The sequence below is a fragment of the Aspergillus homomorphus genome (assembly GCF_003184865.1).
Source record: "Aspergillus homomorphus CBS 101889 unplaced genomic scaffold BO97scaffold_1, whole genome shotgun sequence".
Classification (NCBI taxonomy): Eukaryota; Fungi; Ascomycota; class Eurotiomycetes; order Eurotiales; family Aspergillaceae; genus Aspergillus; species Aspergillus homomorphus.
In genome coordinates this window covers 1,717,836-1,745,085 of record NW_020291887.1, presented here as the reverse complement: position 1 = coordinate 1,745,085, position 27,250 = coordinate 1,717,836, and the positions used below count along the sequence as shown (strand labels likewise).

General features: G+C 52.9%; 5 protein-coding genes and 1 non-coding gene across 6 annotated transcripts; 4 read left to right on the top strand and 2 right to left on the bottom strand.

Annotated features, from left to right (window-relative positions):
* Positions 1-2,298: 2,298 nt before the first annotated feature.
* Positions 2,299-2,369, bottom strand: BO97DRAFT_t13. The gene has a single exon. It is a non-coding gene; the product is annotated as a tRNA-Gly (tRNA).
* Positions 2,370-2,531: 162 nt separating this feature from the next.
* On the top strand, positions 2,532-4,578 carry BO97DRAFT_402238 (beta-lactamase/transpeptidase-like protein). Its single transcript, XM_025694452.1, has one exon. The coding sequence runs from the start codon at positions 2,713-2,715 to the stop codon at positions 4,372-4,374; it is 1,662 nt and encodes a 553-aa protein (XP_025556883.1). The 5' UTR covers positions 2,532-2,712; the 3' UTR covers positions 4,375-4,578.
* Positions 4,579-4,848: 270 nt separating this feature from the next.
* BO97DRAFT_402237 (PRCC domain-containing protein) lies at positions 4,849-6,739 on the top strand. The gene has a single exon (XM_025694451.1). It carries the CDS (start codon positions 5,141-5,143, stop codon positions 6,542-6,544), a length of 1,404 nt encoding a protein of 467 aa, XP_025556882.1. The 5' UTR covers positions 4,849-5,140; the 3' UTR covers positions 6,545-6,739.
* Positions 6,740-6,961: 222 nt separating this feature from the next.
* Positions 6,962-21,776, bottom strand: BO97DRAFT_381352 (AAA family ATPase midasin; the record flags this gene model as incomplete). Its single annotated transcript, XM_025693242.1, has 3 exons — positions 6,962-13,768; positions 13,821-19,910; positions 19,992-21,776. 3 exons carry the CDS (start codon positions 21,774-21,776, stop codon positions 6,962-6,964), a joined length of 14,682 nt encoding a protein of 4,893 aa, XP_025556881.1.
* Positions 21,777-22,004: 228 nt separating this feature from the next.
* Positions 22,005-25,211, top strand: BO97DRAFT_439556 (chloride channel protein). Its single transcript, XM_025697993.1, has 7 exons — positions 22,005-22,241; positions 22,296-22,822; positions 22,889-22,992; positions 23,046-23,198; positions 23,249-23,363; positions 23,411-23,502; positions 23,557-25,211. The coding sequence occupies exons 1-7, from the start codon at positions 22,090-22,092 to the stop codon at positions 25,027-25,029; spliced, it is 2,616 nt and encodes an 871-aa protein (XP_025556880.1). The 5' UTR covers positions 22,005-22,089; the 3' UTR covers positions 25,030-25,211.
* A 673-nt stretch (positions 25,212-25,884) lies between these two features.
* BO97DRAFT_359756 (CTD kinase subunit gamma) lies at positions 25,885-27,008 on the top strand. Its single transcript, XM_025692335.1, has 2 exons — positions 25,885-26,141; positions 26,210-27,008. The coding sequence occupies exons 1-2, from the start codon at positions 25,983-25,985 to the stop codon at positions 26,762-26,764; spliced, it is 714 nt and encodes a 237-aa protein (XP_025556879.1). The 5' UTR covers positions 25,885-25,982; the 3' UTR covers positions 26,765-27,008.
* Positions 27,009-27,250: the final 242 nt, after the last annotated feature.

Genomic DNA, 27,250 nt, shown 5'->3' with positions numbered 1-27,250 from the left:
CAACATTCCCAGACTGCCCTGTTTCCATGTGAGCTATAAGTTTGCGTCTCAAGAGCCCGGGGGAAGGCGGGCCGGGGGCCGCGGGGGGGGAGAGAGGAATTTTGACTCGCTTACCGAAAGGCGACACGGACGACTTTTGGGTCTAGTTTTGCCACAGCGTGGTAGATAGCTGCCTTGTACTCCTCTTTATCGCCCGAGCCGAATTCGGGATGAGCCGGCCACACGAATGTGATCTTTCGTGTCATTCTGGAAACGTGGACGAGCTATGCTCCTCAGGGGGGTTGTTAGCTGATCCTTCTATGTGTCAGGGGCCCCTGGAGACGAGCACGAGGGGAGAGTGGATGGGGAAGAGTTGATGGGAGAGAGGGGAATGGCAAAGGAGAAATGGTAAAGGGGGAAGGGGAGGAGGAAGGGGAGTGGTATAGTGGGAAAGGGCCGAAGGGCTGTTTGAGAGACAGCGGCCATACAATGCTTGTTCTGAATTTTGTGATACTAGACTCGAAATGGAAGAAAGTTGTGGTGCATCTTCAACTGAAAATTTCAGAGGAAAGGTAGCTGACTATATACTTGAGATGCTCCCTGAGCTTGCAAGTCTCATCATCACACGGATGGTCTCTCAATCGCTGTCTTTCCCCTCAGCCGAGAGGGTCAGATGAAGGCCATTCCACCCCTTCTCCCAGTCACTTGTCTGAGTCGAGAGCTCTCAATCGCGCAGGCCTCTTTCACTGCGCGTAGCCGTGCTCTAGACAGCTGAAAGCCCATCTCGTCTCTCAGCTTCCGGACAAAAGTGTGTCCAACGCGGTTCACCTGCTTGCCAATGAATTCTTCGTTGCTGTTCCGTTGCCTTTGCTCAATTTGGACACCGACCGTGTCTAGGCAACTGAGACATTCTATGGGTGTTGTACTGCCAGTCAGTACTATGAGATGAAAGAGAGAGAGGAGAAGGGGAGTGGCGGTGACGGTGACGGGAGGATAGGTCGCCGGATTGACTGTTTGAGGCCGAAGATGATACGATACCCGATAGCAGGATGAGTGTACTGTACTCCAATGGCACATGCTCGGGTGGCCTACGTTATCCCCCGGGGGATCTGCAATATGCAGGTCCCCGATAAATCGGACGGGGAAAGGCCTTTCCAGCTGCCCGTCCAAATTGAACTTCAGGCAGGAAGGTTGATCGAGCGGTTCCGTGGCCGTGCGTCGCCATCGTGATCAGGACTATTGCTGTGCCTCGTATATGGCTTACACGCCAGTATGAGGTAATGAGCTGGCACGAATTGGATATGGCGTGGGCTTTGTTTTTTTCCGGGAGGAGTTTCGCTTAGTGGAAGTGCGCCATATTCTCCACGGATCGTACTTTTGACTGACGACGACTGGATCCAACAAGAGCTTCTTGAGGAGGGGAACTGACATGGTGGTTAGATCTGCAGTCTTCCTCCTCCAACCTGCGCTCTTCAGAGCGGCAGAAATTCACCACTTGCTTGTCATTCCGCTCTATGTCTCCGGAGTAATGGTCTCCGTGGGGTCAAAGAGTCGTCTTGCATGATCGTATTGAGCAAACAGATCTTGTGTGACCTTGGGTGTACGAGACAGCGAGACTCCGTATTCCGAGCCGTATGCCGTCACGGACGAGAGAGGCATCGTCTGGCCCAAAGGGGCACACTTCGTTCCATCTTCAGCCACATCGGCCTTACCCTCTGAGAATTCAGACTAACCACGGGAGGCCACAGCCTTGATGTCGGAAACTTTGCCCTGGATGCAGTGAGTTGACTGCCTCGATCTTTTTCAACGGCGCCCAGAGGGATGCTCGGTCTCGGCTTGCAGGCCCCGGATGGACTTTCTCTTGAGTAGGGACTGCAATGTGGTGAGGAAGTGTGGGGGTGCAATCAGCCTCCAAAAGAAAGGATAAGCGATTCGGAGGTGGTGCCAGCAGAGAGACCCTATACTGCAGACATCGTCCGTCGTGGCCGTGTCTCCTCCATGCTTTGCCGGGTTGTAGCTTGGAGATTCAGAATGGGATACAGGGAACCAACTGCCCATTTGCTGGAGGATCATCATTACCTAGGCTTCGACAGGCAGCAGCCACTTAGATCTATGACTATTCGAATGCGTACATGTGGGTGATATGCCATGTCCTGGAATAAGTTGCGTAAAGCTATGCCACCGTCGATAGCAGGGCGATGCTGAGTACTATTAATGGTCTCAATATTCATGCTAGAGGAGTGGTAAAAGGGAAATCAAAAGAGGTTCTTCCAGCGCGCCGGATGGTAACTGTGGATACATGCAAAAAGAGATATCGATTGCATCATCCGTGAATCGAACACGGGCCTCATCGATGGCAACGATGAATTCTACCACTAGACCAATGATGCTTGTGCTTGATATGCTACAAAATTTATTGAATGAACTTCTGTGAGAATAAAGACCTGACGTCCACGGTCACAGGTGCCATCCGCGGGCACTATTTTGGGTCTAGTCCACGGTCCGTTGATAACGTCCCGGAATTCAATACGTACCAATCGTCAGTGACGAAGCAAGAAAACTTATCCATGGTGTCCAGCATCGGTGTCTAAAGGAGCTTTAGCGCGGGCAACAACCCAGGGCGGGGTCTGATTGTGATCAAAAGACCCTCTGGCTGACACTCCCTCCGCTGGGGTAAACTAAACATTGTCATGTCTCCGATTTCCCCTCCCACAACACAACTCACGAACCAGCATGTGCCTAACCCAGCAAGTTGTACAGAATGTGCTCAACCAACTCCCTAGTATCTACAGAGGCCCTGGTGGTGCAGTTGCAGTCCTGGAAGACGGAAAACTGCTCAGTCAACATGTCTGGGGATACGCTGACATCGACCAGCGCATTCCGATGACCCCGGAAACGCCAATGCCTATCTGCTCCATAACGAAACAAATGGTCTGCATGTGCCTCAGGACGCTGGAGCGGCAGCTGCTTCCTAAGCTCGGCAGTGAGGCTCAAGTGCAGTCGGACCTAGAATCCCACTTTCGCGAAGTCTGGCCCGGTGATATTGGTTCCTCCTCGGACAGGCCCACCCTCCGTCAGCTCTGCGACAATCAATCCGGCCTGCGAGACTATTGGGCCCTGACCACCCTGTGGGGAGCTCGACCGGAGGGCCTCTTTCCACTGCCCGAAGCTGGCGAGAAGATGCTCGAGCGCCTGGGTGCACCACATTTCCCACCGGGGTGGCAATACGCGTACGCCAATACCAACTTCCACATTCTGGCGCGGGTGATCGAGCGCTTTGCCAGCAGCTACTCCCGTGAGGATAAGTCACTGGCAGAATTGCTCAACGAGCACGTCTTCACCCCGGCGAAGATGACATCTGCGCGCTTACATTCGGACAATGCCTCTCTGCCCGGGCCATGCGTGGGCTACGAAGGGGACGAGGCGCGCGGCTTCATTGCCGCCGTCAACCGCATCCAGTGGTCCGGTGACGCAGGGGTCGTGGCCTCGCTGACGGACATGATCGCTTACGAAAAGTTCCTCCATCACAGTTGGGCAGACGAGACGAGCATCTACCGCGACATGGCAAGGCCGCCCAAATTCGTGGACGGGGTCCCTGCAGCCTACAGCTACGGCCTCGAGCACGTCGTGGTGGCGGGCGTGCCCACGGTCGGTCATAGTGGTGCGGTGCGCGGCTTCCGTCTGAATCGAAGTCATGTCCCCTCTCGGAAGCTCTCAGTGGTGGTCATGTTCAACCACGAGGCGGACGCTGAGGACGCCGCGCAGCATATCCTGGCAAGGCTTCTGAACGGCGAGGAAGAACCGCAGCCGGCCCCCTGTAGCGTGGAATTGGCCTCACAAGACTGGGCGGGATACTACTGGGATCAAGAGGCCTGTCTGGCCATTGAGGTGAAAGCCCGTCTCGACACCGGTGGTGTAGTGATCACCTACGCGGGCGAGCCCGACGTTCTGGTCCCTGTGCGACCAGATCGAGCGGAGTCTCGTACTACCACAGCAACACTCGATGGCGACCATCTTCATCTTGACTGGCCACAGGCTAATCGACATGTCACTGCCCGCCGGCTAGTGAGTTGTCCAACCCGACTGGCCGGCAAGGCCTTGGTTGGGAAGTACGTATGCGACGCATTGGATTCTACATTCCATTGCGTCGAAAGCGGCGGGCTGCTGTATGGGTATTTTGATGGCTTCTTGGGACAGGGTCCGGTGCATTTCATGCGCTATCTGGGTGAGTGTCAGCATGGAACGGTTTGGGCTCTGACTTGTCCGCGGGGAATGGATGCCCCTGCACCTGGCGACTGGACTCTTTGTTTCGAGCACACCGAGGATAAGTCTATTCCGAAAGTCATCGTCAGTTGTTGGCTAGCCCGCAAAGCCGTGTTCTCGCGGTGCTCGTAGCGGAGGTGTCTGGTCAATAAGGCTCAAGCATGATCGTCCTGTACAACGGAGACTGTGCCCCTAGAAGATTGTCCCTACTATGTATGATGAGTACGATAAACGATTCCGACCTGCTAGAAACCCTCGATATCTCCCCGTCCGAGCCTTGACGGGAGGTTCGAGCACAGCGCCAACTCATATAGTGCATGTAGAAATTGAAGCCGCATGTTCCAAGCATTATTCCTTCTCGTCCTCAATTGCGCCCAGTGCCCCTTTCAGTATCATTGGACAACACGTAGACTTAGGGCTACGGCTGTTATCTTATCAGGCTGTCATATGAAATGAGCATGATGTCACCGCACTCAATAAATGCATTGTAGATGGAAATAGATCCCATCCAGGCTTGGAATACACGGCTCGGTTTGTCTGCTTGTGCTCTACAGTTTTACAGTCCAGCAGTAGGAACACAGCCCCAAAACCACCCCAATTATAAGTAGTAACCACACCACCCTGAGTCAACCTCACACACAAAGAACAGTTTCCAACCCCCTCACCGCCCACGCGGCAAATAGTAGCCTGAGCCGTCAGGCACCAAGCTTTCCTTCCCTTCCCTTCCTCCCTCCAGTCCGATAACAATTCAACATCTAACCAACCCAGCACTGGCAGCCGCAAACACCGCACCGCACCGCACCGCAACCTCAAAATTTCCTTCCACCCTCCAAGGATTTATCGTCAATCATACCAACCTCAACACCAAGCAAAACCCAAAAACCCAATAAATCTCTCAATGGCCCTAGTCGCCTACTCCGACTCCGAAGCCTCGGACTCGGAACCCTCAACAACCACCACCTCCGCCACAATCCCAACGAAGCCCACTTCAAGATCAACATCAACCACCGCACCAGCACCCACCTCAACCAACCCCCCCAAAACAAAAGCCCCTTCAACCTTCCAACTCGACAGCACCAACCCCCGCAAAATCCGCGTCGCCCTCCCAGATCTTAAGCCCGAAGCACCGGAAGATGGCGACGGGGATGGTCCCGCGCGCAAAAGGCCTCGGATTGGCGGTACAGGCGCAGGCGCAGGCGCATTCTCCGGCTTCAATGCGCTGCTTCCTGCTCCCAAGAAACCGTCCTCGGTTTCTGGGTCCAATAAGTCTGGTGATGCGACTTCAGCTACGACGAAGACAACAAGGAAGGTGTTTAGTTTGAAAACGGGCGCGGCGCCGGGGTTTGATCGGCAGGCTGATGCGGAGTTGCGGAGTGAGATGGCTTTTGGGCGGCTGGGTGGGGAGCACGATCATAATGATGATGGAGGTGATGGTGATGATATTGTGGATGGGGAGGAGGGGAGGAGTAAGGATTCGGCGCCAAAGCAGCAGCAACAACCGCAGCAACAACCGCAGCAACAACCGCCGCAGGAGGTGAAATTGGTGGGGAATCCCATGATGTTTAAGCCTTTGTCTGTTGGGAGGGGGCAAGGGAAGACGAAGAGGAGGGGGCCGATTGCTGTTTTTGCGGATTCTGGGGTGGGGAAGAAGGAGGGAGGAAGTGGTGGTGGTGGTGGTGGTGGTGGTGGTGCTACTGCGACGACGACGACGACGACGACGACGACGACGACGACGACGCCGCCGCCAGCACCTGCACCACCCAAACCGAAGATCAGTCTCTTTTCGCTATCGTCGACCACGGAAGAGACCACAGCGCCGCCACCACCACCGGCAGCACCAACCCCCTACGAACCCCTAGTCTACACATCCCAAGACGCAGTAGCAGCACCCGCCGGCCCCGAACCCGCTCCCGAACAATCATACCACCAACAAATATCTTCTAGCACCACCACCTCAGAAAACACCCTCAGCGCCATCGCAGACGACCTGAACCTCAGCCGCGCCCAGCGGCGCCAGCTCTTCGGCCGCGCCGCTGCTGACCCCTCCACCGCGACGGCGGCGGCCGCCGCCCCGCGCGTCCTCCACTTCAACACCGACCGCGAGTACGCCGCCAACCAGCAGATGGCCCAGGAGACGGACCTCGCGGCCGCGCAGCATAACCCTGTCCGGGCGATCGCGCCCGGTAAGCATACGCTGCAGCAGCTGGTTAGTGCGGCGAGTACGCAGCGGGAGGCGCTGGAGGAGAGTTTCGCGACGGGCCGGAGGAATAAGAAGGAGGCCGGGTCGAAGTATGGATGGTAGTTTATTATGTTCATCTTTGGACGGTTGGGTTGGGGAGGGGATGGAGGCTTTTTTTTTAGGTGGGCTGGGTAGGTGATAGGGAGAGGAGGCAGTGGGGATAGCTCATGCTGGATACCATTTTGTGCGGTAATATTCTCTTACAGGTGTTCAAGGAGCATTGAGAACTAGATTGGGGGTTCCTTTTATTCATGGGAGAATGAACGAGTTCAAGTGATCGGCAGTTGCCGTCTGCACTATTCTTGTATGGTGGACTTGCAAATCTAAATCCGGGTGTATGAACAATGTTCCCCACTATATTATAATCCTGGAATCAGTCAATTCTCATATGAAATCTATTCTTGAAATATGTGCAACGTATATACAGACAATCCTAGTAACCCAAAACTTTTATGCAACCCTTTAATTGAACCCAACACCTTAAGAAGAAACATCCACCACCTCAGCAAACCACTGCTTCAACGCCGTCGCCAGAACGGCAGGGAGCTCGCGCACATCGCGCACCACCAGATAGTACGGGAACGGGAATCCCTCCAGGTATCTCTTCATCTTCAGCTTCATCTCGCCGCTGCCGCTCTCGAGGTCGGGCTCGAAGCTGGCCTGGCTGAGGTCGAGGATGGAACTGCCCTTAACGGCGTCGACAATGATGAAGACGATCATGATGCGCTCCTCCTGGGCCTGGCGCACCAGGCGCCGGATGGTGTCGTGGTCCTCGCAGATGCCGTCGGAGATAATCAGTTCGAGCTGCCAAAGGTCAGCGTTGCCGCCGCCGGGCGACTGCTTCCAGCGGGCCTCGCGGAACAAGGCGATAGAGTCGGCGATCAGCTTGCGCACGTTGGTGCCCGTCTGCTGGTAGCTGAAGTGCTGGAAGACCTGCGTGCCGGCCTCAGAGGAGAACGGCTTGCCGAACTCGTGCGCCACCCGCACGTGGTCCTCGCTGCCGAAGCCAAGCACGCACAGGTCGCCCGCCTCGAGCATGCTCAGACTTTTGGCCACGAGCGCCAGCGTCTCGAATGCCAGCTGCCCGCTGCCGCTCTCCAGCATGGATTTACTGTCGTCGACCGCCAGCATGATCTGATAGTTGCGCTTCGACGGGATCGACCGCCGCATCCAGATCTTGTCCCGCTTGTACTGTGAGGCGATGTACGGGATGATCCGCTTGATGTTGAGCCGCTTGCCCGTACGGAAGTCGCCGCGGAGCTTGGTCGCGAGCGTGGGCGCCAGGATGAGGCGGAGCTGTTCCGTCAGCGACAGGGAGAGATCGGTCGTCGCGGACTCGTAGTATGACCAGAGTCGCTGAGCTTCGTCCCGTGGCGTGAGCGGGGGCAGGGTGGAGGATAGGTGGATTGCAGCCAGGTGCGCGTCGACCTCATCGAGTTCCTCGTCGGCTGCCTCCTGGCCTGCAGTGGCATCTGCCTGCTCCTGGTTCTGAAGGCTTCCAGGAATGAAGGCACCGGCCGCCTGTGACTCATTGGGGACACCTCCCTGGTCGAGTTGCATCTCGTCCTCCAGACGGTTCTCAGGGAGATCCTGGATATTGTCGTCGGTGACATCTGGAAGGAGTTCGTTGTTCTCATCAGGCTTGACATCTGACTCAACGCCCTTGTTCTGGTCGAGGCCCTTGGCTTGTTCTTCGTTGGCTTGACCAAGGGCCTGGGTGTCGGCAACATCGTCTTGATCGGCGAGATGTTCGAAGTCGGCATCCGCCATATCGGTATCCTCGGGCAGTCGAGACTCGGCCTCGTCGTCTTCTTGTTTGGAAGCATCCATGATCTCTTTCTGGCGACGATGCCATTGCTCGAGCACATCGCCCAGTTTCTTGAACGCCTGGAGTTGGGGATCCTCGGGATTAGAATCGTTTGCGCCACCTTCATCGTTATGTCTTTGATTATCATCTCCTTCTTGCGCAGCACCAGTCTTCTGCTCCTTCTCGTCGGAGGGGTCGGTTGAGCCGCTTTCCTGTTGTGCGTTACCGGACGAGCCTTTCTCCTGGTTCTGGTCTTGTTCGGCGCCAAGTCCACCATTGACAGCTTCGCTAGGGGCGACCTCCTCGCCGGCTGCCTCGTTCTCATCGCGCTGGGCAAGGAAGTCATCTTCTTGCTTTTCTTCTTCCTCTGCCTCCTCACCGGCCTCATTCTCCTCTTCGTTACCCTCGGCCTGGTCCGCGTCGCCTAGCTCTTCATCCGGACCAGCCTCCTCAGTCTGATCAATCTCCTGCTCCTCACCGTCCTGTTCCATGGTCTCGTCTTCGACACCACCATCTCCCTCCATTTGCTGCTCTTCTTCCACAGGGAGGTCTTTGTCCATCAGATCATCATCGAGGCCGTCGTCTTCCTCGGGCTCTTCGTTTCCTTTCTCCTCGCCATCCAGCTGCATCTCCTCAGGAAGATCAAGCGCCTCTTCTTCCTTTGCATGTGGATCGGTGACATCCATATCCTCGCGGCCCACAGCCTCACCCTCCTCATCTGGGGCCTCTTCACCCTCTTCGTCATCTTCTTCCTCTTCCTCCTCTTCACCCTCCTTGTTCTCGCCCTTTTCACCTTCCGGACCCGGTTGTTGGTCAGGCGCGGCCGTCTGCTCGTCGTTCTCGGCCGCACCTTTGCCCTCCTGAGTCTCAGTCTCCTTTTGCTTATCGTCGTGCTCGCCGTCCCACATCTTCTCATCAACAGCCGACGCATCAAGATCATCAACATCGCCCACCTCTTCGTCAATATCATCCTCTTCGTCGGACCCGCTTTCATTGTCGTCTTCTTCGTCTCCTTCCTTCCTCTCGCCCTCCTCGCCTTGCATCTCCTCCTGATCCATGTTGACCGCGTCTTCGGAGTTCTCAATGTCGTCCTCGGTCTTCAGCTTGTCTTCTTGGGCGAGTTCCGTCAAGTCCTCGTCGTCGCCTACATCCTTGCTGATGTCTTCGGCTCCCTCCCCCTCGCCGAGACCGGTGCCGCTTTCCAGCTGGCCGGACTTGCTTTCCTCCGTGGACGGCTCGGACGGGCTACAGAAACCTTCCGATGCAATCTGCGTGAACGTCTTGGCGAGAATGTAGGACATCTTACACGTCTCTCTGTGTACCGTCAGGTAGCGGTCAACCACGTCTCTGCAGATAAGTGCGAACTTGTTCATGATCGGCAACAAGGTCGCTGTCAAGGCAATGGCGAACGGAAGACTGGAAGGCGAGCGAGTCTGAAGATGCTGCAGTCTGTCAAGGACAGACTCGAGGGAAGTCGAGATGTCGGCGATGCGCAGCACCCTGAGGGCTCGGACGAAGAAATCATCGCTGCGGGACAACGCGCCAGGGGCGGTGATCTGCGACGGAGCTTCGTTCAGTTTCTGGATGCTGACGAGGATCTTGTCAGCGGCGGTGATAAGGCTTGCATCGTATTCCTCAATGGACAAGGCAAGGTCCTGGCTGTCGGACTCGTACGCGACGGCGTTGACCTTGGACCACGGGATGATCTGGCCAAGAACAAAGGACAGGTCTGGGCGCTCCTCGGTCCACGTGGCGAGGTCAAAGTTCAGTCTTGCGAAGGCCGTGTGAGCCTCTTCAACGGTGGTCTTGTGCACACGGGAAGAAATTCCATCCGGCAACTCGGGAAGGTGGCTGAGGGTGTTTTTCAGGCGGTCAAATGTGTCCTTCCAAGCCTGCAGGCTCTCGATCACGCTTGTGGAGTTAACGCCTGAGAACTTGGCGTGAAGTCCCACGACGGTGATGGCCAAGCCGATGATAGGAGCTAACCATGCTACAGCCCTTGTGATGTCATCTCTTCCGTTTGAGAAACCAGAATGAGCCTTGAAGATAGAGAATGGGTCAGCAGTCCAAAGGTTGGCGACCTTAGCAAGCAGTGAATCAAGCGACTTCAAGTCAGACAGTGCCGGGGAGATCGAAGTTCTTTGCTTCCGGACGAGGTGCAAGAGGTGCTCAACAGATCCGGAGCTCCTAGAAATCTCGACATTACTGAGATCCTCTGAGTAGTCGCGCGCCGCTAAACGGACACGAGGCAGCAAATCCAGGAACCTGTGGAAGTACGAGTCTGCCTTTCTGAGCAACTGTGCGTCGGCGATTCCAGCCTCGAATGCCGGGATAGTGGCAAGGACTTGAGGAACAGATGCCTGGGCTTCGATCAGACTGGTGTTAACGTTGCGCTTCACACCCATTTCATAGATCCGGTGCAGTGTGTCAGCATAGAAACGACGCTTCTGAACCTTGAGGTGCTGGACATCATCTTTGTTTTCTTCCGTCAAGGTCTTCGGGGTCTGCGATTTGAACTCCTTAATGCTTTCGACGACATATTTGACGAAAATGTCGAGATCTTCGGCGACATCAAACTCCTTAGAGATCGAGCCATACACCTGCATCATGCTGCTAGCAGTGTTGTCGGGGTTCTTGAAACGAGGTGGTCTATCAATCCAGGCCTTCTCCTCGGTTTGACACATCGCTAAGGCTTCGGGAAAGACGAACGAAGGAAGCACCAGACCATGTTGAGGAGCAGCTGTATCCTCACTATCCTCCGGCATATCTTGCTCCAAGATGGGTTGGGCCGGCTGGGCCAAAGCCTCTCTATACTTTCGGACCAACTTGAAGAGCTTGACGTGTGACCGCTTGGCACTTTCTCGGAGCGCGACAATGTTGGTATCTTTCCAGCTGGCCAGCTGAATCTGTTCCTTGATGTTCTTCTCGAGTGCCTGTCTCTTCTCTGCCAACAGCTTAAGCACGGGAGGCTCAAACTGTCTGTAGCGCTGTAGGAAGTTTTCCAGAGCAGACGTCAGTTGACTGAGCGACGGAAGATCTTCCACATAGAGCGACAGCAAAGACTGGAAGTTCTTGATCAATCGGAGACGCTCGCTGTACTGGCCAACAGTAGTGGAGCGGAAGAACTGTTCCAGAGTGGCAGTGACTTCTTGGATGTGGTCCTTCAATTCCATATCACCAGATTCAGCGATCTGGATGGGAGCCCGAATCAGAGCCTCGTAAGTGATGAACCACCACGAGCTAACATCCTGGGTACATTTGTCGTTCTCCAGATCCAAGAGCTTCGCCCAGGTAGTCAATTCGAGGCGCCGCCAGCCAATGATGGTACCGGTTATCTCATCATACAGAGAAGCTGCGGAGTATTCCCTGCTTGCAACTAATTGCCATTCGTAGACAAGGCCATGAAGCTTCTCTACCTTGGTAAGAAATTTGGCGACAGGCTCGGTGTGCTTGAACTGGAGGATCTCTCTGCAGCATTGAATGACATCTGCAAGGACTGCGTGGTCTGGCCAGGATTTCTGGATTTGGCTGAACCTGGCCTTGGTCGACAAGGTCAGGTCAACAAGCTTCTTAGCCTCGACCAAGTTTGAATCCACATAGAAGTTATAATTCCTGCCAGACGCTACTTCGCCTGATTTCAGAGCATCCTCAAGGAGAAGAAGAATACCAGAAAGTTGCTCTTTGGGCTGTCCCTCCATGACCGACGAGCTATTATCGGACCACAGGGTTCCCAACAACAGGGACGATTGCTTGACGTATGCTGATAATACTTCTGCTTGGTTCTCGGAATTGAAGAGCTGAGCGTGCAGAGAGGCAAGTCGGACGGAGATTGCTTTGGGATCGACGCGGCTAGATACCTTGCCTTCTTCCTCTGCGTTCTCATCATACGTTGGGAAGAGTTGACGTAGCTCGTTCTCGTCGACTTCCTCGGCATCCTCCCAAGACCCCTTGTAATGGTACAGTTCGTTCTTCCGAGCTTCTTCCTCTTGGTCCTCTCGCAGCTTGACTTTCCACAGTGCATGGAACTGTTCGAACAGACGACGAAGAGTGTCGCGACCGTTCCGGGTAGAGACCAGTCCCTTGTCCGCGTTCTCAGCCACTCTGAGCGCCGACAATTCATGGAACCACAGATCAGTGTTCAAGCTAGATTCGAAGTGAGATTCTTGCTGGCTGCTTCCGGAGATCGGGTGGACGACGCCGCCCAGGAATGGAGTGGTCTCCCTGATGACCTTGATGATTTGCACGTCACTTGTTTGACGGGACCTGCTTGAAGAAAGGAAAAGACCCAAGTCGAGAAGCTGCAAGAACCGGACCACCAGAATTGTGATATCATCGTAGGAGCGGTAGTTCGTAGTGAGGCGTCTACTGAGCTGGCGAATATTTTCACGGATAAGCTCAACCATCCGCTGAGACTCCGCGTCGCTCTCGTCTCCCGCGAAACTGAGGTTTTCCGGGTGTCGCTCGAGGACTGATCTCACAAGACTTGAGAATTCACCATGGAGGATATTAAGCTCGGAATTTTGAGGTCTGGTGACAGAAGGAGGAGGAGGTGCGGAACCAAGATTGCGCAATTCCTCCTGTATGATTTCCTGCCGCAAGTTCGACGATTGTCCTGAGAAGCCAGCCTCGAATGACGAGATAGCCTTGCTTCTTGCCGTGAGCTCCATTGAGCGCTGGGAATGCCTCTTTCTTTGTACAACCAAGCCGAGCGAGGGATCGAATGGCTTATCTGGAACAAAAAGCTGTAGGAAGATGACAGCCAGTTGAACGATTCCAGCACCCGTGCTATCCACCTGCTCAGTCATCAAGGAGGAGAGTACCCGTGGAAGCTGTCCTTGAGCAAAGCCTCTAAAGTAGTGATCTTCTGGCAAGGTGGAGGCAATTTGGATTCGCGGCAGAGAAGAGCTCTTGTGTGATCCCTCGGACTGAACCCCATGGAGGAGGGAAACAACCTGCTCCAGAGATTGCGGTTCGAAGAAGTCCTTGTGAAGCAGGACAAGCTCAGCGGTCAATCTTGCCATTGCCTGTCGAAGGAACATGACTTGATCCATGGCAAGCTCGCCACTTGTTAGAGCCAAAGCCCTCGATAGTGTCTTCTTCTCCATCTCCAAAGCATTCATCTGACCTAGGCTTGTGGTACCAACGAAAGTCAATCTTTCCAAGAGCGACAGAGCCAAGGTTCCACTGGCAGCTGAGCCGAAAGCCGACGAAGGTTCACTTCCTGAGAACAAAGAGAGCTTGTTCAAGATGGCAGGAATTTGAGTCTTCAAACTCGAGTTATCAAGGGGTCTGGCAGGACGTCCAGCGAGTAGCGGCAAAATTGATTGCACAACTTGATCATCAATGGTCTGGCCATTACGGAGTGAAGAAAGATCATGGTATTGACACAACACCTCGAATTCAGTAGAAAAGTAAGGCTTTTGCAGTGCATCAGCATCTGGCACAGAGGCTGCGAGATCGATAACGGTTTGTCGTAGATCCTAAAATCCATTAGCAATGAAAGGCTGCTGAAATCTGTACTAAATTGCTTACCTGAATTGGGTATCCCTCGATACCGCTTGACAGAATGGCTTCTTGACCAGCAATCAACGATTTGCGCACCTGACTCAACTGAGACAAGTCCAGATGTGTCTTGGTAGCAACTTGGGTAAATTCAAGGGCAACTTTCTCTAGCTCCAAGAGAGTCTTCAATTGGTCCTGAGTCGCAGAGGTGGCTGGTCTCCACGACTCCCAAAGCCTCTGCATGCTTAACCCCGTGGTCAGCGCCCAGTTCTCATGGAAACGGCTAAGAGCTTGAGAAAATGCCAGGCCCAGCGGTCTTAATGGGGCCCCTGCATCAAGCAATGAGGCAGACAACTCTCTTCCAAGCTGGAGGTAGATCTGGAACTCGCCCTGGTCGATCTCAATTGCCATTGTTAATTGGTAAACGTCAGAGCAGAAGTTGATAATCGCACGAAGTGCGGGAACCATATCGGAGACCTGCAAGACATTGTGGTCTAGGCTCTGGATAAAATCGTAAACTGCTTGGCCGCAGTCGGATAAGAAAGAGCCAACTGGCTGAGTTGCATCTTTCATCAAGGAAGGAATGCGTCCAGAGGCAAGAGACCGCTCCAAGCGAGTCATCTGACTGGGCTTGAGGAGCTTTCCCGATTCATTTGCTCGCAACAAGCCTTGCCTCAGGCACTGCAAGTCAAGCTTGGACTCTTGTAGATGTGCCAGGACCACGAGCCAGGCGAGAGGGACATTTTGGTGCATGATTGATGCAAGAGGCTCGTTCACGAGGGGATGGAGCGGTTGGTAGATGCCCTGCGCAGCAATCGAGGCAAACCCAATTGTAAATTCCGCTTTAATGCAGTCGAAGGGTTTGCATGACGAATTGTCGTGTACGACGGAGAAGTATCTCTGCAGAGCTGCCAGAAGTGGATCGTCCGCATTGATCGAGGAATATAAGGGGAGTAGCCCCTGTACGCGCTGGAGGTATGATAAATCGGCAATCGAGAGATGATCCAAGCATGCTTCATGCAGCAGAGGAACAGATTCATCACCTTGAGGAGCCATGACAAGGTCAAGGTTCCACAGGGACCGCAAACGGTACAATGAGGACTGGCAGGTGTAAGCAGGCACAGATGAGACACTGAAGCTTAGATCTTCCTGAGGCAAGAATGAGATCTCAACACAACGATTCCGCATCGCCCGAGAGAGCTCTCCATGGCGGGCGTCCATGGTCAAGAAGAGCCTAAAGTTGGGGTGCGGCCGTATAATGCGAGCGCTTCCATCTTCTGTACGTTGTTCGTTGAGAATGAGGGTTCCGTTGGGTTCTGTCAACGAATTCAGTCTGTCAAGGACTGATGGATTGCAGAGGTTGGCGTTGTCAAGGACAACCCATTGTCCGTTCTGAACTGCTTGTGTCAAGACACCCTCTGTCCACTCGAATCCGACTTTCATTTTGTCAACCTTTTCAGAGATGCTCAACAAGCGCTGAGCCCGAGTGACATAATCCTCGAGAGCTGATTGAGGGAAAGACTCATATAGCTTCACAAGTGAAACGACCACACTCCCTAGCGAGGCCTCCGGGCTCTGTAGACTCTCATAGAGCTGCAATGGGGTCAATGACATGTTGGCATTGTCGCTCGAGGCATAAGCAGAAATAAGTTCGCGCTGGAGATACCGCGAAACTTCCTGCAGTAAAGACGATACTTCCCTCTTATAATCTATCTGCTCAAATCCACCGACGAGGTCCATAGTGTCTGTATCAGCGCTCAGCGCCAATTCGACCAAACTAGCACCGTTCAGCGCCGCGAGCTTTCTGATAAGGGTTGTCTTGCCGCAGCCAGACGATCCCACCAAAATGCTCGGCCAGGATTGTTCGACACACAACATCAGCGATTCCAGAATCGACAAGTCTCCCGGAAGAATCTGCATTTGTGGATCCGAAGTTTGTTGCAAGAGAGAGTCTCGCTGCATGAAGCCAAGCCCAACCTGCATGTAGCCTGGTGTAAGGTTATGGTAGTAGCTTTTCGGGGCCGTCAAAGCCTCTCCAAACACCTGTTTAAACAGCTGTGACACCACGCTACGGTCTTCCTCACTTCTGAATCGCTGAGAAATGATAACATCCAAGAAATGGACGGCAGGAACCTGCAGGTTTCCTCGATCGGCTAATTGAAGCCACCTCTGGATGTCTCGCAGGTTAACCTCCCAAGGACCGCCCAAAGCGCCCAGTCTTCGCTCTTGGATAGCCTTGTTTAGCAGAGAGACAAACTCAACGAGCTTGTCGGTCTGGCTGACAGGACTTCCAGGGAAGAGCTTGGCGCAGATTCGCCTTAAGTCAGTATCAGTGAAGCTATCGGCATACACCACAGTAAACCGGTTGACAAAAGAAGCGGGAAGACCCTTTCGACCACCACCCTGATGATGGGGGTTCTGTGCAGCGAAGAGGACAAAGTTGGGGTGTCTTTTGAAGGTTTGATCAAGTTCAGCAACATAGACCATCTGACGGTGATCCAAGCAGGCGTTCAATCCCTCAAGAACAGATTGAGATGCCAAGTTCATCTCATCGAGAAGAACCCAGTCACCACGTTGCATTGCTTGCAGGAACGGTGCGTCACGCCAAGCAAACTGACCAACGTCGCCTCCTTCCACTGGAACATCAGAACCAAAAAGATCCGTCAAATCCGTTTGTTCGGAGAGATTAATCCGAGTGAGTGGCTTTCCGAGAGCCTTAGCGAGCGCAGTCACCAAGGTTGTCTTCCCAACACCTGGGCTGCCCTCCAGAAGGATGGGCTTGGCGAGTTGCAATCCTCGAGCAATTCTCACTGAGTTGCCAATAGTAGTAGGCGCATCCATGATGAATTCAGGGTCAGGTCTTCCTTGTTCATTCATAAGGAGGTTGAAAGGTCCAACACGTAGGAAGGTGCCTTCCGTGTCAATAGTCGACTCCTGCGAGTAGATGCTGAAAGCATCAACGTCGAAAAGCTCTTGCAGTTTGTCCAGACACAACTGCCGGTTGCCTTCGAGATTATGCAGTGCCGTTGCGAGGATTGCTGCAGGGTTAGCGCCCAAGGTATCGATGAACACCATTGCAGCACCCTGCACTATTGCGAATATGGGATCCGAACTCTGACACCTGTTGACGAATTCGACCCAACCGAGGAGATCACGAATGGAAAGCGACGAAGTCGTGGAGTTCTGGAATGTCGTCTTGAACCACTTGGCAAACTGCAGCATTGCTCTAGGAACGTGCTCCGTTTCCAACTCAAGCTTCATCCGGAGGATAGGTAGGATATCCTCGTCTTCGGAAAGCTGAGGAGCCCAGATTTCAGTCATACGGTTGCGAAGAGCGGCAGAAAGCTCGCGCTTTCCGTAGTCACCTCCAGGATTCATAGTGGACAGGAACTGGAAACCCTCATGGGCAACTACCATGGAGTCAATAGGACCTTTTTCCGCAAGAAGAATGGAGCGATGAGGCTCCAAAACACTGTTCAACCTCTCCAAGACGGAGTCGTCGGCGAGGGAAATTTCATCGAGGAGGAAGAATTGTCCCGTTTTCATAGCCGTGATCAGACTTCCATCAGACCATTCAAACAAGGCATTCAACCGAGCGAGATTCTTTTCAACCCGCACTCTCATCTCAGGATCCAGCGCTTGCAGCTGGTCTGCGCTAAGCGCACCGAAGGCTTGTTTTAAGTCGTCGATGGACGCCAATTGAGCACCAGCATCCTGCGAGAATATAGTATGTAGGTCACTGTGTAGCTGACTTTCGATGGCTGCCCTATTTCTAACTGGTCTCTGAGCACCTATAAGGTCACCCGTCTCCAGGTTCACATGTGCATTAATGATATAGAGCTGCTTTCGGCAAATTTCTGCAACTGCTTGGCATAGCTGAGTTTTACCACATCCAGTCTCACCCACAAGCAGAATAGGTTCGTTGTTCTCGAGGGCGGTCGAAACAAGGACGAAAAGTCTTCGCATTGCCTTGGTCCACACAATTCCTGGTGCGAGCTGTGCGAGACTAGGGACGCGTTTGTCCATCTCCGAGGCACTATAAATGACATCTTCATCGATGCGGACCTTCATGACCTCCTCGATCACGCTCTTGACTGCGGCCCTCTCCTGAGGATTGCGCACTCGCTCTGCGAGCAGCATAAATCCATTAATCGCCAATTGCTCTCGATCGTCAGCTCGGCGAAGCGCCCATCGGAATAGATCGCGAAGAGTTGCAAAGCTGTTCTTCTGTTCAAATAGTCGATTTGCTTGCCGTAACAAGGAGAGTTTCCGGTATACCGACACTATCCGAGTACAGAAGGACGGGGCAATTTGTGAGCGCTCTTTCAAGATATATTCCAGTTCGCTTTCTGGAATGTCGTCGAAATGTAGCTCCAAGAACCGATTCCGGAAAGCGCGGGACAGCACCTTGCGACCACCGTAGAGACCGGCGGGATTCTGTGTGGCAAACAACATGAAGTTGGGATGCGGGCGTACCACTTCTTGAGTTTCTGGGATGAAGAGCTCACGATTATCGTCCAACAACCGGTTCAATGCTTCCAGGACGTCGGAAGGCGCCAGGTTCAACTCATCAAGAACAATCCAGTAACCGTTTCTGAGAGCCTCTACCAATACACCCTCCTGATAGCGAAGTGTACCATCGTCGCTGGAGACATAAGTTCCTAGGTACTCTTGAAGATCGGTATGTTCGTGGTTGTTGATACGCACGAACTGGTTTCCTGAAACCTTGGCAAGAAATTCAATCATACTAGTTTTACCAGCAGAGGTTGGACCCTGCAGTAACACGGGAAATCTGCGCGTAGAGCTTGCTCTCACTAAATTCTTCAAGTTCTTCTCGATGAAAGGTGTGATGATGTAGTGAGGTTGTTCTTCGGGCGTTAAGTGACCACGACGCATCCAATAATGTTTGAATTGCACGTAGTCATTTCCATCATTAGGTGGTTTGGGTGTCTGGCCCAGGAGTGCTCTGGAATTCTTGACGTTGCTGAAGATGTGCTTCTCGAGCAAAGGTGCTAATAATCTCTCCGACTCTTGGCTAAGAACGGTCAGAAAACTCATCGAGAATCCCTCATAGATTGCTCGGCGCAAGCCATAGATATGTGCATGATCGGTGACGTATACGAGCGCTCTAACGAGTGTTCTGATACTGAAGTGCGGGCGTTGTCCAGCACCATCGGTGAGCTTGTTCTCGTTCCCCAGTCTCTTAGCTTCCATGTAGAGTTGTCCAAGGTCCGGAACTGCTCGGGCATCAGTCAACGCCAGATCACCAAGGTACTTCTGGATTAAAGAGAGCAAGTCATCCAAATCGCTGTCCGGTGATTGGACATAGAATTCTGTAAATCTCGAGCGCAGACCAGGAGGTAGGTCCTTCTTGCCCGCATCAGTTGCAGGATTCATTGCCCCAAAGATACGGAAATCGGGATGTCCAAAGACGCGTTCCACGTCACCCGCTTCGGAGAGCAAGACTGATGGTGAGCCCTCGCTACCATGGTGCAAAAGACTGGCAATGTTCTCAAGAGTGTCTGGTGATGCCAGATTAACCTCGTCAAGAAGAACCCATTCGCCGTTACGTAGTGCTCGAACGATTTTTCCTTGAACAAACGCAAATGCAAACTTTGCGTCTCCTTGAGATACCTGCGACTCGAAATCGTTGAGCTGTGCTGCGAATCTGTCCCATCTTTGCCGCAAAAGTTGATACTTTGGTGAGTCTAACTTTCTCTTCTTCGCCGGTTGTTCTTCGGCACCTTGAGAGCCCTGGCCGGGCTTAAAAACTCCATCAGCCAACCGGACAGCTTCATGCCAAAGGTTTACTAGACGAGGCCAGTTTCCTGCGGTAACACTCTTGGTGACTGAATGAAGGAACTTTTGATTCTTCTTTGCCGAGAATGTCAATTCAAATAGGGAAGCAAACTCATCATGCATCGGTACAGCCATTGTGCGAATGTTGACTGGCTTGAAACCGCCGAGCAGATCAGTGCTTTCACTCTGCTGAGACAGATTGACCACTGTGAGCTTTTGTCGCATCAATGTAGCAAGCTGTTGAATGACAGTGGTCTTACCGATACCCGTCTCTCCGACAAGAAGAACAGGCTCAGCCATCTGTACAGCAGCAGCAACTTGCTCCATCAATCCCAAAGCAGCTCTCGTGGAAGCGAAGCGAGATGATGCAGCGGCAGTTTTCGTAAGAGATCCGGCCGGGACCTTGATCTTGCGACATGTTTCTCTTCCAAGAGTGAGATTGTTGCCTTGGTCTGAATATGTGGGCGTTCTCTCATGAAGACAGAAGCGCGCGCGCTGTGGAGAGATTTGCAGGGCCTCAGCAACAACTGAAGCGAGGGAATCTGCCAGTGTCTTCTCGGGGATGTATTTCAGGAATACATCCACGACATCAAGGAATATCTCGTCCTCGGCACCCTCCGGTGTTGCTTCGTAACCAGTCTTTGCTCCCAAGCGTTGAAGCCGTCTATGCATTCGGCTACAGAGCTTGATCAGATCACGAAGACCCGGAGTTCGTCCCTGAGAGCTTTTGATAGCCAAGCTTCCATGGAACGAGGCGCAAAGTCTCTGGTAAACATCCATGACGGTGGCGACCCGAGATTCCAAGAGAGGGTATTTCTGCGTGATAACCTCTCGAATCTCATCGATTGTGAGGGAGTCAATTTGCACTCGTTGCCACAACCTGCTTCCTAGAATAGTGGTACTTGGAGCAATTTCTTCACCTGCAATGTTGTATGAGGACTTCATAGTCGCAATGATCTTGAATCCTTCTGCGCACTTTATGCGTTCCTTCCTGCTGGCTATGGTCAACTCCCCTCGCTCGATTATGGGAAGAATAAGGCCGATGACTTCGGAAGGTGCACGATCTAGATCTTCGATCAAAATCCAACGGCCTTCCCTCGCCGCCTTCGTCAGGACGCCAGGTTGCCAGGCGAAAGAGCCCGTAGCTGGTGAGGTTGAATACATTCCCAGTAGACTCTTTGCATCGGTCTGTTCATTCAAATGTAGCGTGACCATCGTCTCCGCCTGACCCATTGTCGCAGCGACGTCGTTTATCAGCGTTGTCTTCCCCGAGTTTGGCAGACCTACTAGCAACATAGGACTAGCAGAGCTCAGTGCGGTCGCAATTTTCCGCAGGTTTCTCACGGCGGTCGGCGTTTTCACGATCGAGGACGGTTGAGGAGAGGTATTGTTCTGCCGCGGGATCAAACCCCCGCAGACTTCGGCGGTTCTAGAGGTGAAATACTCTCGCAGCTTCTCAATCTGCGAAAGGGAATCGGAAGTAGACCTGTTCGACCTGGCAAGCTGGACCTGCTTGTCTAGAGTGTTCCATCGACGTTCTTCCCACAAACCAAGACACCGATAGTCGATTGTGGTACCCTCCCATTCGCCCTCAATAATCTCATCTGCAAAATGGCGTCTAATTAAGTCCTCCAAAGCAGCGTCCGCTGCACGCATGTAAAGGGCAAAGCATCGTATGGAAAGGTATTTAACGGATCGGTCACGGTGTCGGAAGAGCGATTGGAGCTGAGACGGCGATACGGCTTGCGAGAAGACTTCCGCATCGTAAGAAAGAAGCCTAAAGATCGCTAACAAAAGACTTCGAATGGTGGCATCGTTTATTTGTGAAAGGGTTAGCTCATCACACGCAGCCAAAGCCGATAAAGGTCCAGCCCGAGCAATGGCATATTGGCTTGCAAATGGTCGGAGATTTGGCGCAAATGGTAAAACTCGAGAAAATGCGGAAAGGACATCCGCTTGATCCAGTTGGGAGTCTGATAAAAGCCACCGTGCTGCCAAATCGACAAAGATCGGTTCGTAGAGGCAAAAGAAGCCTTCTGTGCATCCGGACCTCAATGCGCCAACCGCAAGCGCATTCAGGTACTGAGTCCCAGAAGCTGTGTGAATGAGTTCCGCAATCTCATTCGGAAGCTTCGCAAATAAGCGGGACTCGTCGAGAGTCCCCTCGTAGGCAGGTCTAGCATCCATGCTGAGCCCTACCACCAAAGGAACTCTGGTTATGTGATTTAGATAGAGGAGGGGAGGATACAGACTTCGTTTGATTGCAGCACTTTTTTTTTCTCGGCGATCATTTTCTGCCGCTGGAGTTCCGCCTTGGCCCCACACAGGTGGCTCTCACCGCCCTCTCACCGGCCACGGAGGTGAGACCAAAAGTGCGACAATAGAGCCACTTATCGGGAACTAATCAAAGCACGGATATCGCAGGAGAAAGTGCCAACGTCATGACCTATTGCAATGTGAACTAAAAGCGCGCCCATTTTGGTGTACTCTATGATTCGCAATGTCTTTGCCACACCTTGAGCCAGGTACAGAGGCTCGAGCATCACCTTCGCAATCGTATAGCGACGATCCAAGCTCCCGGAGTGAACCGCCGAATAGCCACACTTATCCACAGAGCTCTCGTGCTTCTCTAAGCGGGGGACTAGATGAACCGTGGGTACCAGGGAGACTGTACTTCGTTCACATGAGCTAATCCTCATCGCGTAGAATATCATTCAAACGCAAACAGAAGCAGCGATCCAGGTTCAGTATCTCGCGCCTCTTCCCAGGCGAATCAACATCAACAAGAGATACCGGCTTCGGTTCTCCCAATCGCAACAGGCAGCCCCCTCACAGTCGGTCGCCTCCGCCGCGCGACTTTCCTAGCAGCAATGGAAATGCGAATCATAAGGACTCGGGCTTCCTCGATTGGTATGTGGAAGGGCCAGGGCGACGAGTAGGATATGATGACCTCACGGCGATTGATTGGATTTTTGAATACACAAAAGAGCGTCAGAGGAAACGACTACTCTACGCCAACGGGCAGGGACTTGTTGGATATACGCGCAAGATACTAGATGCGAGCAATGTCTGGATTGTGTTGATTGCTACAGGAATCCTGGTTGGTATCATTGCTGCCTGCATTGATGTCTCAAGTGACTGGCTAGCAGACCTTAAAACCGGCTACTGCAAGAATGGGGCAGGGGGAGGCAGATTCTATCTGAATCGGAGCTTCTGCTGCTGGGGACATGACGGTGAGTTGGTCTTTGTCGATATCGATAGATCCTGGACCACTGAGGCTAATATCGCAATCTTGCTAGACATCAATAACTGCTTAGATTGGACACCGTGGAGGACCGCCTTTGGGGTGACTTCACGTGACGGAGGTTATACAGTCGACTATGTCTTGTATATTCTTTACTCGGTACTTAACCCGTATTTTTGGACACTGCGATAAGAGGCTAATTCGAGGCACAGGTGTTCTTCGCCGTTTGCGCATGTATTCTGGTAAGGACATATGCCATTTATGCGAAACATAGTGGTATCCCCGAGATCAAGACCGTACTCGGTGGCTTTGTTATCAGACACTTTATGGGGCCGTGGACACTTGCAATCAAATCATTGGGTCTGGTACGTATACAACGAGGTCCCAACCTAGAGCCCTTGCTGATATTCTGCAGTGCTTGTCTGTCGCATCTGGTATGTGGCTCGGCAAAGAGGGGCCTCTCGTTCATGTGGCCTGTTGTTGTGCGAGTTTGATGATGAAGCCATTTCATAGTCTCAACCACAATGAGGGTATGTATTTCATGAGGCCTTGGTAAATATATATGCTAATTATGCAGCGAGGAAACGAGAGGTTCTCTCTGCGGCGGCGGCGGCCGGTATCTCTGTCGCCTTTGGAGCACCAATTGGAGGTGTTTTGTTCAGCTTAGAGGTGAGCTTATAGCATGGAGGTGAAAGTGCCGGCTAATGTTGACCTTAACAATAGCAACTATCCTACTACTTTCCAGATAAGACCATGTGGCAGAGTTTCGTATGTGCCATGGTAGCTTCCGTGACTCTGCATGCCCTCGACCCGTTTCGCACGGGCAACATTGTTCTCTATCAGGTCAAGTACACCCGTGGGTGGCATCGCTTCGAGATAATTCCCTTTGTTATACTTGGTATCGTGGGAGGTCTCTACGGAGCTTTCTTCATCCGACTGAACATGAAAATTGCGGACTGGCGGCGCTCACGAAGTATCCCCCGGCCGATCCTGGAGGTGTCAGTCGTGGCTCTTCTCAACTCTCTCATCAACTTCCCAAATCTCTTCATGAAGGCTCAAAATTCGGAGCTCGTGCATTCGCTATTTGCCGAATGTGGCACCGCAACAGACGATCCGTTCGGCTTCTGTAAGACTGGTGCTGTATCGGCCAGTACAGTGGCTCTTTTGCTTTCGGCTGCTATCCTTGGCTTTTTCCTTGCATCGATAACCTTCGGATTGGACATTCCTGCAGGCATAATTCTCCCATCGATCGCCATTGGGGCTCTCTATGGACGAGCTCTTGGCATCGTTTTCCGGATGTGGCAACAGGCTTTTCCTAAATTCTTCTTGTTCGGTAGTTGTGAGCCGGATATACCATGCGTGACCCCAGGGATATACGCTATCATCGGAGCAGCTTCAGCCCTTGGTGGTGCCACTCGAATGACCGTGTCGATCGTGGTAATCATGTTTGAGCTCACTGGTGCTCTAACCTATGTCATCCCCATCATGATTGCAGTCATGCTGTCCAAATGGTGCGGGGATATTTTCGGAAAGCGTGGTATCTACGAGTCGTGGATTCAACTGAAGGAGTACCCGTTCCTCGACCATCGCGATGACTCTGCTCCGCCCGATGTGTATGCTCACAAAGTTATGACCACCGTTGACGACCTTACAGTCATCACTGCCGTTGGGCATACGATTGACACTCTTCGCAATCTTCTTATGACCACCTCGTACCGTGGATACCCGGTTGTTACGGACATGGCGAATCCTGTCCTACTGGGTTATATCTCTCGGAACGAGCTGTCTTATGGCTTGAAGTACTCGGCGTCGCCTTCGGATCATGAGTTATCCGGCACAACGCAGGTCTTCTTTACCCATCAACCGTTTGCAGACCCAGGCGAAACCCTTGATCTCCGGCCTTGGATGGACCAGACGCCGATCACGCTCAACAGTAACACCACCTTCCTCATTGTCCTACGAATGTTTCAGAGACTTGGTCTCCGGTATGTTCTGTTCGCCGACAAAGGCGTCTTACAGGGCCTGCTCACCAAGAAGGACGTCTGGTCAATCGTCAGCGGACCAGGATTCCATAAAGACGAAGCCCTGCTTGAGCGAACCTTCACGCAACCCAGCGCCGCGGAGGAGGTCGGCTTGCTTGATGGTGATGACGGGACCAGCCTTGCTAGCTCCATCGAGCGACGGCAGTCTCTCTGATGTGGGGGAGCAAACTCATTATGTGGTATATTTTTGCTTTCCGAAAGAGGGCGGGCTTCATTTACTCATTTACATTTTGAATACTTCTTTGCACATGTTGCTGTAATCTTGGACTTATGGATACGCGGATGGTCTGATTAGCTCTACTGTGGCCTGATGGCGTTAACTGACTCCGTTTTTCCCCAAGTCACAAAATCTATATACCTAATTTATGTCGTCTGTAATGACCGCCAGTGCCTGTTTAAGTCGATAGTACCTCCACTTTGTATATCCCTACAGTCAAATTACGGTACTAGTGGGTGAGACGGGGGCCGCGGGCTTCCACTCACCTTTATCCGCCTGCGCAAACTATTGCTTATCTACTTAGGGAGGTCCGGTTCTCGGCGGCATGGTCAAGGACGGAGGTTAGGTGATGCTCATCGACCTATAGAGTGAGAAGCGGCGCCTACGAGATGAGCTTTGAATAGACTTCATTCATACTCAGAGGTGATCTCAACTGCATCAGGACATTCTTGGAGACATCCTAGATCTGGACAACGGACATCTCGAGCTGCTGGAAATTCTTTAATGAAGCACTGCTGTACAATGAGTAGACAACAAGGGTGTTGAGTTCACGAGATGCTAAGAATCGATACAAAGAGAAAGCGTCATCTATGGATTGTTCTTGCTGGCAGGATCGCAATGGCCATTACCTATTGCGTGGCGGTTTCTCCAACCACCGGGGAAGTATACGCATACAGCCTGGAAGCGGTGGTCAACGGCAGAACCAGGACGGCTCCGCTGACCGCGCGCGTTATCGCATAATCTGGTAGACGGCCGGCCAGCCGAGCTCGATTCTACATATAGAGCGGTGCTCCGTACAGGAACCGGCCCAAGCAACATCTGCCACACCTAGGTCGAACCCTTCCAACCCATAATTTACGAGGTGTATAAACCTCCCTCGATCCGAAACAATGATGGTCGATCCCTTCGAAGTGCGGATGCGCTTCACGGCGCAGCTGCAGCACCTCAACGCCTCGATCGCCTCGTCCCAGAAAGCCGCGCACTATGCGCTCAAGTACCGCGACATGGACGAGGATCTGCACTCGTGTATTCTGGAGCAATTAGAACGAGTACGTGACTAGTCACCCTTTTCTCCCACTCACTACGAATTTGCCGCTCATCCCGATGATCAATCTAGAACAACATGAACAACCGCGCGAACATCATGTACTTCATCGAGCAGTTCTGCGAGATGGCCACGAAAGAGGACCACGCGCCGTACGTCCGCATGATCCAACGCGACATCATCCGCATCGTCGACACCGTCGCGCCGCCCGACGGCTCCGGCGCCGCGAACGTCAAGCACGTCCGCCGGGTCCTGAACGGGCTGCAGACGAAGGAGATTCTCTCCGCGGCGACGGTGTCGGAGATCGACGCCGGGCTGAAGGAGCGCGAGACGCACCCGGCGCATTTAGATCTTGAGGCGGAGGATGGGGCGGAAGGCGAGGCGCGGGCTAAGGGCGCGACGCCGCGGAGCACCAGGGGCAGGGTCGATAAGCGGCAGATCGAGCAGCGGATCGAGGAGGACCGCGAGCGCAACAAGCGGCTTCGTGAGAGTATGTGGACGGTGAGCGGGGATGATGGCGATGAGCATGGCAGGTTCTGGGATGAGGCGAGTGATATTGGGGAGGATGACTTTTTGGCCGCGAAGGAGGAGCTGATGGAGCGCAATCAGATGGTTGGGGCGAGGTGATGGTGATGGACCTGGAGACTTGTGGCGTTGGTGCGGGCTTTTGCCACGGTTGCCAGTCGCATATTCTGTGATTTGGTCGAAGGTGTGCTCTATATTCGTGGGTATGGTTCAAAGGAGTTTTGGGGTTTGGAGACATATGCATACATACTACATACAGCATGGTTTGGCGTTAATTAGTCGCACTTTTTGTGAAGATTGCTTATAGCTCCTAAACATCTTACATCAGAGACTCGAGATAGTCAGGATATCCACAAGAAAACATTCTATACTATTGTCAAGCAGTCCCAATTTCACCAATAATCGAAGTGCTTCATAGATCCCATCCTGCCTGCAAGCTCATAGACGAGACCCACATATACTATCGACCGGTCGCCCGCTTTTCGCGGAAAAACATGGCCTCCGATCAATTTTGCTTGCGATAATTCTAAGCGCAATAACATTTCTCCATGCCCAAAGTACTGTAAATCCGGGGGGGATTTTTTCCTT